This window comes from Mercenaria mercenaria, chromosome 11 (genome assembly GCF_021730395.1).
Source record: "Mercenaria mercenaria strain notata chromosome 11, MADL_Memer_1, whole genome shotgun sequence".
NCBI lineage: Eukaryota > Metazoa > Mollusca > Bivalvia > Venerida > Veneridae > Mercenaria > Mercenaria mercenaria.
Window position 1 is genome coordinate 34,803,712 of NC_069371.1, and position 16,798 is coordinate 34,820,509.

Sequence of the window (16,798 nt, forward strand, 5' to 3'; positions counted from 1 at the left end):
TTAACAGTTGTTTTATGTGTGTTTTTCAGGATTACATTTCTGTGCGGAAGGATTAAAAAACTACACCAGACTGGTGGCCATGACAGATGTCAGTGGGAAATTTAAACATGGACTAGATACTTTGATGTGTATCAAAAAAGTTCATCGTTGATGGTGGTGTTTTACTGTGATATATTGACTGGGATAATATTACTCTTCAGAAATACAGAGCTGTCAATGCTGCAATTTTGTTGTGAAATTCACAATCCATGTCCAAAAGTGCTTGTTTTACTATACAGCAAAGAAGGAGAAATTGTACCGGGCCGACACCTATATGGCAAATTCAGAAAGTGGAATATCTCAGCAACCATAGGGTTAACAGTCATGAAACTTCACACACTAGTAGCTGATAACAATACAAATCAGTGGCTAAAAGGATATTTCCAAGGTTTGTGAAATTTTAATTTTATTCAAATTTTAAAAATTCAGTAGTTGAATTTTCTTTGAAATTTGAGTAATAGTTGTCTCCTCTTGATTTGTCAGTCTTCTACTATAGTGCAAAGACACTGAAACAAGCAGGAAGCTTTAAAAAGGCTATACAGAAAGAAGACACATAGTCTTTCACTTAAATTTTAAGAACAAAAAATATAAATTTAAATTTCTTAAATTTAAAAAAAAAAAAAATTCTATTTCGCATAACGTCTCTTTTCTGAAGAATTTATAAGTATATATATGTGAACATGTTACATAGTGCCACAGTAGACGACCGTGGATGAACAGTGTCGTATGTATGGAAACTGTACATTTTGGACCGGATGGGTTTATAAATGAGGCTATAGTCGGTTTCGTAACAGGAGTCGGAGAGACTGATTGCTTGTCGGGCCTGGATCTCGAACCGGTCACGGTGTTATTACACTGATGTTAAAGCCAGTCAGCAGGCGTCTCATTTATGATATAAAGAAATTGCGTGAATGTTCATTCCCTTGCGTATGAGACGCATAACTAATATTACACGAAATAATTATTTTTCTCATTTCAATCAAATCCAATGTGTTACCGGATTTTGGCATTGAAGGACTTTGCTTACCTGTGTGCCGAGTGCATTTGTCGGCATTATTAATGTATAACAAGTTTTCTTTACACTGACAGGACATTGGTTGTATTACACAGGGAATTACATGGAGGTTGCTTCAGTGTGATAAAATAGTTGTTGTTGTTGTTTGTGTATTATTTTATTTATTCATTTGTTTTTTTCAGTTTAGAACATATTCCGAGCTTTCAGCTTCAGCCCGCATCAGGCCGTCGTCAGATACATTCTGCCTTGAATGGGATGCTTCTATTCTGATTTGCTTTTCAGGTTTACAACGCAGGTCTGTGTTACTAAGAAACTATTTAACTGGGCTGATTTCCTGGGTCGGCCTCGTGCAGTTTCCTTAATATGTATTTGTCCTTGTACCGATTGGAAACACAACTTGACGGTATTTGTATTTCAGTTTTGCTCGATTCATTCTACTTCATTCTTTAGATAGGACTTTTATTCATGTTTTTCTGTATGTTGTTTTTTCATAGCATTTATGTATTTCAATTCTTTTAAATGTGCATTTCAGATACTTTGTTGTCTGTGCTGAAAGAGGTTGTCTGGTAATACTTATTTTTAATATTATTTTCACAATTTCAGCTAACATATATGTAGAAAATTATTCAGTTGCAGTGTTTTAATGACAGACTTCCTGTAAAGTTCCTGAACCAGCTGATATCAGAATGATAAAGAAATGATAGATGGTACCAATCTGTGAATATTATGTCACTTTTTTCTATAGGTGTTCCTGATCACACTTAGAACTATACACACACACCCAGTTGTTTCTCAAGAAAGACCGACACCGGTTTACAATCTTTCTTTTGTCATTTGTAGGCGATGAATTCCATATGTCAGTAGGAATTTAGAATCGTACAACCAGTCAGCAGCTACCCATAAACCAGACCGGCTCCAGTTGGAGTTCTTGACCTTCCGCACTTGCCTGCTTCCAAGATGGTGCTGATCGGCTTTGCATTTGACGTTTCAGGCATTGCCCGGCTTAGTCGAAGAAATAATTCATTTTAAGATAGGCTGTGATGTATTGATCTGTTTTACTTCCAGTAATTGTCATAAATATAATCACACATTGGTCTTTGCTTGTGGGTTCTGGTCTCTCAATCATTAAAAGTTTCATTTTTCTGCAATTGTAGTGGGTAAATTATGCATTTTTTACTAAAAAGTGCATATTTTTAAAGCAAATACTCATTTTGATACATACTTTTTCAAAATAAATAAGCTTAAAGTTACATAAAACATACTGTAAGCATTAACTAGTGATATCACAGTTGATTTCATGAAAATCTGATTGAAATTTTCAGAAGGAAGGCAAATTTTGTAATGTGCCTTTTCTCTTCAAAATTCCGGTTTCCGAGCCAATTTCTCCGCAAATTAGGTCTAATGTTTGAAATGTTTCTGCGGTACAAAATTTTCTTTGCGATGACAATGTCTTGTGTAACTTTTCTCGCAAAACCCTAAGTTACAAGATTTTATGGGAAAAATTTGGCTAAATTAAAAATTTGATAAGATTTAGGTGTCACCTCGGTATAGAAGTACTTCCGGGTTGTTGTATCCTAGAAAGTAGTTCTTTGAAATTTTGAAGTTCCCAATTTAACGCTTTCCCTATTTTGACATATTATATTCCAAATGTATTTATTGATACTGTGTACATTTTTTGTCATTTCTGATGTCTTTAACAGTTGTTTTATGTGTGTTTTTCAGGATTACATTTCTGTGCAGAAGGATTAAAAAGCTACACCAGACTGGTGGCCATGACAGATGTCAGTGGGAAATTTAAACATGGACTAGATACTTTGATGTGTAGCAAAAACGTTCATCGTTGATGGTGCTGTTTTTCTGTGATATTCTGACTGGGATAGTTTTACACTTCAGAAATACAGAGCTGTCAATGCTGCAATTTTGTTGTGAAATTCACAATCCATGTCCAAAAGTGCTTGTTTTACTATACAGCAAAGAAGGAGAAATTGTACCGGGCCGACACCGCGTCTTTTGGTTCCCCGTTTCTCACCATTTTTCCCGTACTAAGACGAACTGCTCCGTACTTATCCGTGTCCGTCCTCCACGGACCGATTCCATCCGCATCGTACCTCAACGCACGGACATATCTGTATGTGTGACTGTAGCTTAAGCGGAGTTCAACGTAGTTCACCACCAACCTGTCCAAACGCTGGGTAAGTTGCCAGGCGCAGTAAAACGTAGTTCAACCAAAGACCTATAAAATTATGTATTTTATACTTCTTTGGTTCAACGTAGTATCTATTCGCGTCCTGTATTTTTCTGTTTTCCATTTCACACCAATTTTCCCATACTAAGGCGTACTGCCCCGTACTTATCCGTGCCCGTCCCCCACAGACCAATCCCATCCGCACCGTACCTCAACGAACGGACATATCCGTATGTGTGACTGTTGTTTTATGCTCTCTTAATGTGTTATCCTTGGTATTGATTATATTTCGTCTACGCACGCACTTTGATATTCACCTCGTGTTATGATATATGATCTATTTCACCTCAATGAATTCAATATAACTGCTGTTTTTCATTCTAATCAATAGCAATAGATATGGTATGCGACTGTTTTGTAAAGGAGTTGTATTTCAAATACTTCAGTTAAGATAAGCGATAAAATTGTGTCTCAGTTGTATTGATAAATGAAATAAAACAGAAATATACTGCACGATAATATGCCCTATTTTACTGTTAAAATCTTTTTTATTATCAATTTATAAACACGTTATACTGTGTGTAAACAGGCTGTTGCGGTTGTCATCAGTAATTTAAACTGCTTAATTAATTAGGCTCCTTATCATTACACAGGTATACACAAATGCGTAGTGAATGAGGAATGTATTGTTAATGTTGTGTTTTACCGTTAACGTGTGTTTCATAAATGCAGGCGAAATATGCCGTCTACAGTGCATAAATACGCTGCGTGCATTGTGAGGAAATCTTCGAGTTCTTTATTCATCTTATGTTGTATTCTTTTAATTTCTATTGGATGGACAATTGTAAACCTATTCAAGACCAGACATGAGTCTGGCGCGGAACAATCTGTTGTGGATTATATAGCAGTAAATCTCAAGGTGAAAATCAAAGCTGGTGACTCTATGACAACTGCACGTTCAGTTCAAATCACTCTATCGAATACTGGACATAAAGACATATTATTTGGAAAATGGAGGATTTATTTTTATTCACTTACTCCATCAACGACAAGCAAAACTGCAGGTTTTGAAGTTGGTTGGGTAAACGGGGGATTGTACTTTTTGTCCCCTATTAAAAACGAGTTTCAAGGAATTTCCGCCGGTGGAAGTCTCGATCTCATCTTCCGTGAATGGAAGAGTAGTGCAAAAATTGATCATTTCCCAAACTGGTTTGTTGCTTCAAATACGTATGGAATTTCGTCTCCAAGAATAATTGAAAGTACAAAGGACGAGAGCTTATCATTTGTTAGTTCATTTGAAAACTCATTTCAGTGGAAGAGGCACGAGTTTGATACGTATAACCCGTACACACCAGGAGAAAGGTATGAAATGAATAAGGCATTTCAAGATGCTACTTTGAAAGGTGAATTTAATGTTATACCAACACCATTTTCTGTGAAAATAGTCCCTAATAAAAAAATTGTTTTCGATGACAATTGGGTCGTTGTGGAACAAGCATCCATCAATAAAGAACATGTGCCAGCTTCACGCATACTAGCAATGAAACTGGGACTGACAGAAGTGCTGCAACCGGCAACAAATAGAGGTTATATCATGTTTGAAAGTGACAAAACTTTCAATAAAGAACAATATGAAATTAAAGTTGAGGCAAAGACAACGGCAATTATAATAACTTCGAGCAATGGAAAAGGGGCTTTTTATGGTATTCAAACGCTCATTAGCATGTTGGACTCGTCAAACATTATACCAGAATGTATAATAAAAGACCACCCGAGGTTCCCGTATCGCGGATTAATGATTGACGTATCAAGAAACTTTCATAACAAAGAAACAATTAAGAAGTTAATTGATCTTATGTCGCTGTATAAGATGAATAAATTACATATGCACCTGACAGACGATGAGGGCTGGAGAATTGAAATACCATCGATTCCAGAGCTGACAAAGTATGGCTCGCGGCGATGTAACTATTTTGAAAAAGATAAATGTTTAAATCCTAGCCTTGGATCTGGGCCTTACTCGTCTGGTTTCTATACTGTAAGTGACTTCAGAGAGATATTACGATACGCAAAAGAAAGGTACGTTGAAGTGATACCGGAAATAGATGTTCCGGGTCATGCATTGTCCGCCATAAAAGCAATGCAGTATAGAGAACAAGATTTACAACGACTTAAAACAGCTGAAAAACTACCGTCTTACATTCTTTCGGATGATGTATCTGGTATTTCCTCGGTGCAGGGATGGATGGAGAATTCTATAAATCCTTGTCTAAACGCGACTTATAGATTTATCGAAACGATTCTGTCTGACTTACAGGTAATATACCAAGGCATACAGAAGCTGGACAGGATTCATTTTGGTGGTGACGAGGTTCCAACTGGTGTGTGGGAAAAATCTAAAACGTGTCAGTCTTTGTTCCATGGTAATAGTCTTGATCATAGTACAATAAAGAAAATGTTTGTATTTACAGTAGCAGATATTGCTCATAAACATGGCTTACAAATCTCGATGTGGGAAGATGGAGTTTATAAAAAGACTCAAGGGCCTTATGATGTAAAAGAATTCAAACAGGAAGAAGTATATGTGAATGCTTGGAGTAACATGTGGGAGGCTCAGACAGGAGGTAGAGCGATTGAATTTGCAGATTCCGGTTATAAAGTAATACTTTCCATGGCCACCCATTTATATTTTGACCACCCATATGAGCCAGATCCCGAAGAACGAGGTCTATATTGGGCCACGAGGTACATCGACACTTACAAAGTATTTGGATTTATGCCTATGAACATATATGCTAACGCTGAGTTTGACTCACTCGGGAACAAAATTAATTTGAACGACTTGTGCCGTGGACCATGTCCAAATACCAAAGCTCCGGATAATTTTGTCGGCATGGAAGCATGTATATGGTCGGAAACGATTCGAAATGAGACTCAGCTTTTTGAAATGACTTTTCCACGACTTCTTGCTTTTGCTGAAAGGGTATGGCATGAGGCAGAGTGGGAGAAATTAAAGGCGCCCGAGGAAGGAGATAATACTAAAAGAAGGGACTTTAAACGGTTTGTAGATATTATAGGAAAGAACGAACTGTCTCGTCTAGAAAAGGCTGGTGTGCAATATCGGATTCCACCTCCTGGTTTGACATTTACTGAAAGTAACAGGGTAGCCAAAATAAATAACTTTTATTCTGGGCATAAAGTCATGATGTCATTTGGGAATGATAGTAAATGGAGAAGTGTTGGCAAAGAAATTCAGATACCAGAAGGGGTATCGGATATACATGTGTATGCTGTCTCACCCGTATTAAACAGAAAAAGTAGAATAGTTTCATTAGATATCAGCAACGGTGCTGACTCCATGTATACATACTTTAGTTGCACATGCACCTTTTTGATTTTGTCACTGTATGTCATTGTCAACAGTTAGATAAAATTGATTCTATTACTTGTACTTTTGTTTTTATTCAGCTTTCATTATATCATTATTTGCAACTGTCCTTTTTCTCTTTAGTTCGGAAAAAAATTGGGATATGGCATTTGTTATTGAAGCGTTTTGACATCGAAAGATAATGGAGCAAATACATAGCTTGATACTTTTCTGTTCAAAATTCTTCGAAGTTGTCCCCTATACAGCACTGTTGTTCTCCCAAGTGAATTCAGAACGACTATTTTAACCCTTTAACCCTTATCATGCTGGACATAATTGATTCAGCCTTTGCGACCGGTGTACATCATGATTAGCCTGCACATCCATACAGTATGATCAAGATCTGCACTGTTCAACGTCAGTCAGTATCTTTTTGGTAAGCACCCCTTTTAACGGTTACAGGTACTGTACAAATTGAAAGATGGACATGTTCATTATAGAAATTTAGCAGGGTAAGGATTATGAAAAGTTCGCTGTTAAAATTATTAAGAGCGTAGAAGGGACACGATTAGGTAACGATGCTTCTTTTCGTGCACTTGACGCGCAAACGGTAAAGAAGATTTTCGAAGAAACTGTATTAATTAGCAGATACATTTATTTCTTATATCAGTACTAATATGAGGTTATCTATCAATGTTAAGTATAATACTATTTGACTAGTACACAACAGTTGTAATCTATATTTGGACTAGGCGGATGATGGACTATTGCTACTGTACACATGTCAATATCTAAGTGACATATTTTTCATTTCACACCGTATAGTGGACGCAACTTGACCCCGATGGTTTACCTTTGCATTAAAATACATTATTATATTATTATTATTATACCAGATTTATATAGCGCCCTTTTCATGATCAATTTCACGTTCAAAGGCGCTTTACGTAGTTCAAATGCAGCCTCACAGGGCGCATAATTCATCCTCTACTAGTACAGACACAGAGCGATCTGACCAGAGGGACAAAGTGAGACAAAGCCCCCACGACAGATAGATCAGAAATCAGATACAGGCTTGTCCGGCTAACTTAGCCTAGCTCGCTGCGAATAGACAGCCTCGTTCTTTAACGTGCCCAGTGTATAGCACTGATACACGCAAGGATTGCCTGGGTTCCTGACCAGTACACCCACTGGTGCCAGACCAGAAAGAAAATGCCTCTGTACATGTTATACCCTACCCCTAGGTATTCTATAAGAACCATGGTCATGAACGGGAAAATATACTAACCCGTTTCAATCGTACATTTGTCAACTTAAACGCGCAGTTCGGTGAATGGGTACCTAGTATATTGAACAAGCGATAATTTATCTTCCAACGTGCACCAGTCACATTGTCTCAATATTCCATATTGCTGAGATTATCAACATAGTTTGTTTTCGTCAATGTTACAGAAAAAACTTGCGTGACCTTCCCTAATGAACATCCGGTCTAAAGGTCACGGCAGTGAGCACATGTTTATGATGTTATGCGAAATGTAAACAAACAAAAACAGAATTTAAAAAAATCACAATTTTACACTAAAACTCGAAATACATGAATGAAATTGGTCTACATCTGTTCTGTTTAAGGTTTAGGAGTATATCACCAAAACACAGAAATATTTTATAAACCAATAACATCGTTACCAATATTTTACTTAACCATTACATGTTCTGCCGTACTGTCCCGTACTGAAAATATTCTGAAAAAGTTGTCCCCCTTTGAAAATGAATGCCATTTGTAAAGAAATAAAAATAAACTATTGCTGAAAACTGTGTTCCACTTAATTATGTGAAATTTCAACACTCGCATGCGATTGCAAATGAATCAAAACTAACATGTGTAACAGCTCTTTGAAAATGGTGAGTTTTTGAAGACGTTTGACTGCCCGGAAGTGGGTCCCATTCAGGCAGTCTTTTTTTCGGAATTCAATGCTTATATCAGTATACTGACACTTGTTTTGTTGTCTTTGTAATGATAGCGTGTATATTACTTATATTACTCTACAAAACAAGTGTCAATATACTGATATAAGCATTGAATTCCGAAAAAAGAACTGTTTAAATAGGCCCCACTTCCAGACAGTCAAGCGCTTTTAAAAACTCACCATTTTCAAGGAACTGTTACACATGTTTGTTTTGATGCATTTGTAATAGCGTGCGAGTGTTAAAATTTCACATAACTAGGTGGAACACAGTTTTCAGCGATTGTTTATTTTTAATTCTTTACAAATGACATTCATTTTCAAAGGGGGACAACTTTTTCAGAATATTTTCAGTACGGGACAGTACGGCAGAACATGTAATGGTCAGGTAAAATATTGGTAACGATGTTGTTCGTTTATAAAATATTTCTGTGTTTTGGTGATATACTTCTAAACCTTAATATTTTATTCATTTTGCACATTTATGCTGCATTTTCACATATTGTAAAATGACGATTGACTTATATTTTCACAACAGCCAATCAGAATGGTTTTGTAATCTAGAACGGAACTTCACCAGGGAAGGTCAAGCAAGTTTTTTGTGTAACGTTTAAAAAGCTATAGACTACGCGTTGTTTTTCTAAGATAAGAAGTATTGAAGAAATGTGACCGGTACACAATGGAAGATAAATTACCACTTGCTTGATATCCATCGTACACATTTATCAAACTGCGTGCTTTAGGTATGAAATGCTCGATTGAAACGGGTTAGTATATTTTCCCATTCATGACCATGGTTCTTATAGAATACCTAGGAGTAGGGTACGTATAACATGTACAGAGGCAGGTCTGGCGCCAGTGAGTACACCTCTAGTTGGGTGGGAAACACTGAAAATCGTTTCTGAAAATTCCCGAGTAGCTGCCGGGGATTGAACCCCGACCTCAGGATTGGAAGGCCAGTGTGCAAACCACTGAGCTATCCGTCCACCACATAATGAGACACAACCTATTATTGAAAAGGAATGTACGTAAAACACGTGCTGCACGAGAAAAAGGAAATATAAATTTGTGTAAATATAAATTATTGTATTGGAAGGTTTTAACTGATCAAATGTAAGTATATATACTTTGATACTGCACTGTATACAAACTAATTCCATATAAATATACACGGCTACCCTAAGCACCTTCGATTTCTATAATGAAATAATCGATATGAATAATCAGCCTTAGGTTAACCATCGCGGTCAAGTTGCGACTACTATATTTATTTTTTCCACTAGCGGATTCGGGGTGGTGTGGGGGGGGGGGGGGCATTTATCTCGCTACGCTTGCATAGGGAATTTGTCTTATGTTCTGGGTTAAAACATTGCATTTTTTTCTCGCTCGCTTCGCTCGCACACTGAAAATGTAACAAAGTTTGCATGAGCTCTTATAATGCCATTTCTATGTTAAATGACCCCGGTTAAAAACTCTAAATAAAAACCTCAGAAACCGGGCTAAGAAATTCCTAGATACTGACTCAAGAATAAATCTGACAAGTCATAAAACATGCTCTTATTGATAATTAGCATGTTATTTGTGGTTATTTTGTCACAAAACCTGTCCTTTTTCAATGACAAATAAATTACATCAGAACGCTCAGAATGGACCAGATGGATCCATATTTTTCAAAATTTTATGGGGGAGCATGCCCCCGGACCCCCCCTATAGTTACCCTACCACAAATATTTTACGCCCCCTCTAAAACCAAATCCTGGATCCGCCCCTGTTTTCTCTCATAAGTGTAGGGTTTTGAAGAAAAAAAAAGAAAGAATTGAGAACATGATCATTGGAAAATACGTTCTATCTAAGAAACTGAATCGCTTTCCTAATTTCCTTCTGTCTGCAGCCGAAATATTATATGCTAGGGCAACATTCCGTATTTGTATAAGTACGTATGGTTGATTGTTACGTGCAATAGAAAACTATTTATGTACATTTTTTTTGGCCCAGAGTTCAGCTAGCGAAAATATAGTTTTTTGAGACTTGAGTAAAATATGAAAGAAATGTAGCTTTTCGAGACCTAGGTACAGTTTGAAAGAAATGTAGCTTTTCGAGACCTAGGTACAGTTTGAAAGAAATATAGCTTTTCGGGACTCTACGTACCGGATATAACAGAAAATACTGAAAACAGTCTACTGCAGTCCAATACTGGATTCTACTTTGTATTCATGTGGTGCAAAACAAAAACATCCATTGTTTGCATTTACTCAGGTGTGAAACAATCCATAATATTATTTTTTATGAAAATCTCGATTCACTGAGTAAAAAGTAGCTCCCATAGTATGCTTCATATTTGTTTTAATTCTTATTTGTTTATGTTGTAAATAAAGCCAGTATGTTACATATTCCCAATATCATAGACTATTTTATATTGCAAATATATAAATGATAAAAATCAGTGACTTCTGTTTCATGTTTGTTTAACTCATTCAAAACATCTGAAAGCAAGGAACCTGCTATTCCATTGATCTGTTCAGGTGATATCTGGAAGAACTCTGTACAGAAATAATAATGAATACAAGAAGATTAATGTTAATTTAAAATTGAAAACTGTCAATAATAAGAAAACAAATAATTAAAACTAGTTCAAGGCGTAACATGACAGATACATATGTCGATCGCTCGAAATTATTTAATTTAAAATATTAATGTTAACATCCACCGTACATTTATGTAGGTGTAATAAACATAACGTATAACATCTGTATTTAGACAACTTACCCACACGAACCCAAATATAAAAACCAGTGATCTTCTTTCAAAGTCCTAGGCTAATCTAGCCTAGCCAAGCCTAGCCCAGCAGTCTGACTCATTTCAGTAAAAGCTGCCACAAGATATACTTTCGTAATAAAAAACATATATGACTTATGAGACATACAAATGCCTTGCCATGGAAGGATCGGACCCCAATATGTTGAAGACAATCGGTCTCAAACCGATGCAGTGAGTAATGCTTACTGTACCGATCTTGATAACGCCTGTGCCTGTGCACACGAGAGAATTAAACCTGTGAGTAAACAGCGTTTCTGTGTTTTGTACCAGTGCAGCTGTAGAAAACGAATATTTCCTACTAAGTGGTCATGGGTTCTATTTCTGTGTTGGAATTTTACAGTTAAGGTCATAAGGCGACGATCCGGATTTAATGGCTGAGGAAGATTCTATATGCCCCTCCGTGTATTAATTCAAGCATTGAGCGGGCACCTTGTTACATCTTTTTTACTACTTCATCCCCAAACATTACCCCAAACACCTTAAAACTGCTTGTTTACTGTTTGTTGGTATTGTGCCTTAGCTTCCTGTACCATCATTCACCCTCTTCCCCGCACCTACCCGTCCCACCCCTCAAACACACAATGTCATTACCGACTCGTATTTATTAAGTGGAAACTTTAAAATCTTCCTTTCAGAAATCATTGTCCCGATTTCAAAATAATTTCACATTTTTTCTTGCGTGATCCTCTGTCAAAACTATTCAAGCAAACTATGAATGCAATGTGAGCGATTGGTGTACTCTTGTTTCTATATGTACCATCATTGACATGTTAAGACTGCCCTCAGACATTATAAAAGAATGTATGAGTATGACTTCCGTCGGGCTTAAAGTTACCACCACATTATTTACTTATGAACATCATAGTCTATTACATATATATATATATATATATATATATTTGTAATTTAAAACAAAAAATACACAATGAGTTTTTAGTATAAAATTGTTTTATGTAGGTAGTGCGACATTTTACGTTGTTGTTGCGGCATATAACGATGGACAAATTCTTTAGCGTTAAAGATGTGACATATAGCGGCAGATGATTTTGTAACATTTAGCGGTGGTTGTAACATTTAACGTCAACCTTGCGACATTTAACGTTGGTTGAGACATTAAGCAGTATTGCGACATTTAACGGTGTCACACATGTTTATACAACATCAAGTTAGTCCGACTCACGTAAAACAACACTCGGAACATCCCAGACTGTGCATTTACATTTAAAATAAAATGGCTGCCTTATCAAGAAAATGATAAGAAGATAATAAAAAAATCTTTTTTTTTGGTAAATATGTGCGTTAAAACATCGATATATAATCCATTTACTAGACGTGTAGTGGTCATATCCAAAGGTTCTTATCAACACAATCTCAGTGTAAACTCAGTTTTAATATATTTGTTGCTTTAAATGTATTTTACAGCGTCGCATTACGGTTAGACGTGTGAAAAAGAAAATGAATAACTGTGTATAGTCTATAGATTTACTATCGAGTTGAAAATTCGTGGTACTTTTTGGAATCGGTGTTGTTCGGGTTTCTTCCTGTACACAATGCTCATAGTAATTAATCATTAAAACGTCAGTAGACGCTTGCTGTTTACGGTTGACAAAAGCGTCTCGCTAACTGCTTTGAACGTTGAAGGCATACAGACACTAAATAGAAAAATGGAGCGAAAAAAATGGTAGTCGCATAATGGCGGATACAAATCGTCCTCAGTTTTTTTTATCTGTAGAGCTATTTTCCTTATTTCCTTTGCAATTTTTTTGCTAAAATCACATGACAAATCTATGCTTGACATATAGGCAGCATTTTCATAATGAAATAACAACATGACAAAATTTTTCATGGAAACCTAGATCATACACCACCAGTATAATTTGGGGTCTCATTTTTTAGCTGATTTTGCAGTTTGTGTGTTTGACTGAAATTATTTTTCTTGCATCAAACATGACCCCCACTTGTCTTCTGATTTTTATTTAGCACTGACAATATTCTTCAAGAAAGTGTAGGTTACAGACATTTAAGGCCTATGCTATTTTGAAATTATGAATTAGGTGGGTGGGGTACATGATATTATTTCTGATTAATTTCGAAGTTACTGTAAAACAAACGTTATTCCAATGTGACAATACATCAAAACCATGAAGTGCTGAACTCTTACTTTAATTTAAAAAGTAAAGTGGGAAAAGTTATCAGTATGTTCGTGTCACAATTTTCGGGGTAAGTATTCTATGTCATCGTGCATAACTGCGAAAAACTATAACATACATAATAAAGCTAAACTATCCGTGTAAATGAGCTGAGAGCTATTTTCCTATTTCCGTTTATTACTTTTCTAAAAAACACATTACAATTTACCAGGTGTTGGCAAAATTTGTCATTTTTGTGCACATGCCTTTACACATTAAAGAAGTTCGAACTATTGGTATGGTGTGCGAGAGGGGCCTGAGCGCTTACGTAGTGCTCATTTACAGGAATTGTACTGCTCATATATATATGAATTTTATAGGTAGATAAAATTATTTATGTCATTGTTGTACATTTGGAGCAAATCGGTCCTATTCTGAAATATGTTAATTTATATACTACGGTAAAAGCTAATCAATTTCTGGTTTTATCTTACCACCACATGCCATTCCGCCTCCTCTTTCAAGTGACAATTTTCTAATTTTGAAAGATTTCTCTTAATATGCAAATTCATCTACATTTCTTGATATGCTTTCGGCGGTTATATCCGCCCTACTATGTGAATATATATATTTGTTATGGTATTGAACTGTAACTCCATTCAGATATGAGAACATATCTATTTGTTAAGGACGGTATGTTTCGCCCAGATATGTGAAAATATAAATTTGTTAAGGTATTTTTCGGCGGTATTTTCTGCCCAGACATGTGAAAATATATATATTTATTTGTTTGTTTTGCAATGGCGTATTGTTGCAGATATGTGAAAATAATTTTGAGCGGTATTTTTCGCCCAGATATGTGAAAATATATATTTGTTAAGCGTATTTTTCGCCCAGATATGTGAATATATATATTTGTTAAGGTATTGTTCGGCAAAATAAATGTTGCCCTTTTTCAGTCAACACTTAGTTCACTCTTATATTTTCTCGTACATAGTCATCAGGGTCAGTGCTTCGTTGTGAACAGATGCACATAAATAACTTTATCACAAGTCCGCAAAGTGCAACAAAAGAAATAGCAGTATTAATTTTGTAATAATATTATTTATTTACAAGGTATGTCTGACAAATGACATCGAGAATTCTAACTTTAGAAAGCTGCATTTTCAAGTACCTGAATTTTTCCACTTTGGTTAAAAAGAGTTTTTTTTCACAATAGATAATGACTGACTACAGAAGGTAATAAAAATACCATTGACCTAGAGAATGCTACAACCTACTAAACTTCAGAGTTTGTTTAAAATTATATTGAACACGTTTGCTTTAATTTAAGGTGAAAAATAAACTAGAACTCTATGATAAAAATCGAATAAATCATTTCGAACCCTTTTTGCATATTCATTTATATAAAACAAACAAACAAAAACGGGAACAATGTTTATTTTGTTTGATTGTGAGTAACACCGAAACGACACAATGAACTTTTCCCAGGTTTTGTTGGTGGTGAAAGGCTCCAGGGGTCCCCCCAGACATTTTTGAGGCTCAGACTAGTACCTAGATCGAGACACTAACCTCAGTTGGATGGCTTCCTTACGTGAAAAGTTTCACACCTCAAGTGGGTTTTTGATCCCACGTCGGTGATGGGCGAGGAATTCGAAGCCAGCGACCATGACCATCAAGTTTTTCTTTTGCAAGTATAAAACATAAATATTCAATTAAATTTCGTAAACATAACTGACAATGACATTTACCACGTCGGAAGTTACAAATGGTTTGCCGAATACACCATACTTTTAAATAAAGAAGTTTACACACCATGTGGGTCGGAAAGCACGAAATTTACGTTCTTGAACGTATATGTGAATAGTTACTTTTGAAATGTAAACAAAGGCATAAAAGTAACTGTTTTCATTTCGTGGTAAGGATCGACTTGTGATTGTCAATGTTTCCGATACGGAATATATATAAATGTATAAACACGAGCCGTTTCATCTTACAGGACTTACAAGAACATAGTAAGCGGTTGTTTATTTATTGTATTTATGTTCTAGTAACCTTTGACACTGATTTTGAGGACAGACCGGGTTTGTGACATATACATGTCTGTTGTTGGGCTGGAAAAAGATAGATCCAAAATTTATACTAAAAGCTATATTGCATAAATGTTTCGTTATTTCTGTGCATACAATTCGGTTGTTTGAAGGTTAGAATATCAGAAAATTACAGGAAATAAAACATGTCTTTGAAAAAGTACCGATCTTTCATCATTTGTTTGGTTGGCGCATGATTACAAATTTAATGTTAGTAGGCCGTGATGTCGATGAAGCCGTGTAAAGTGATAATTTTGATGACACGTTGGTTTTATTTTGTAATTGTGAGTGATCGTTACGTGATCAGAAAGATCGGACAGTGGGATGTTATAAAAAAGTAATGTTTTATTTAGATTAGAAAGTCAATCGTACTCTACAATAAGGAAATCTAAGGTAAAATACTCCTTTTATTTCGTTCACTGAAGAAAACATGGCGGACACAGTTTTGTAAAAGAGCGGTGCACGTGTGATTCGTGTAATATAGTTTAACTGCGTTTTCTTAGAAAGCTAACGCTCAGCTCATTTACACTGACATATCCTTGATTGAAGAATATATATATTGTATATATATGAGATACTTACGGTACCAAATACTTACCCCGAAAATTTCTATGCATTTTCTTCTAGACTAAGTGCACTTTTGGGACATGTTTTTGAGTGTCATTGATACTTTATAATTTATTCGGAGATACATTTTCTTATAATAATTAGTTTCTTTTTGATCCCCGTGCATTTCTCGCGTTGTTCGAAATCTCTTTTACATACAATTTTTCATTGTCGAAAAAGCATAGTCCTTAAAATGGGTCCCAGTGTTCGCGTCATTGGAAATATATAAAAAAAGAACAAAAACTATTAGTGTTTATAACCTGAATAAAAATGTAAAATGAGTCTGATAAAAAAAAAGTCTTAAATTTCTTTTTACTAAGAAAAACAAGATAAATACAATATTTTCAATGCAAATTTGATTTTTGTCACGCTGCCATAACTGAAAAATTTTTTAAAACTTTATTTGGTTTTCCCCGTCATCTTCCACAGTAGTGAGTGGTTTGCGAGTTTGAGTTGAAATCCAAAGGTTTGGGAGTTCGATTCTTTTTAAGGAACCATTTTTTTTTTTTTATTTTTTTTTTTTTGATTTTTAGTGTTTTTTTTGTTGTTGTTTTTTTTTTATTTATTTTAGTTTTGAAAATTTTTA

At 35.5% G+C, this 16,798-nt stretch overlaps 1 protein-coding gene across 1 annotated transcript; it reads left to right on the plus strand.

Moving 5' to 3' along the window:
* The first annotated feature begins 3,978 nt into the window (after positions 1–3,978).
* On the plus strand, positions 3,979–6,666 carry LOC123530877 (beta-hexosaminidase-like). Its single transcript, XM_053518023.1, has one exon. The coding sequence runs from the start codon at positions 3,979–3,981 to the stop codon at positions 6,664–6,666; it is 2,688 nt and encodes an 895-aa protein (XP_053373998.1).
* Positions 6,667–16,798: the final 10,132 nt, after the last annotated feature.

Coding starts and splice junctions, on each gene's coding strand:
- LOC123530877 (XM_053518023.1), top strand. CDS start 3,979: ATGCCGTCTACAGTGCATAAATACGCTGCGTGCATTGTGAGGAAATCT.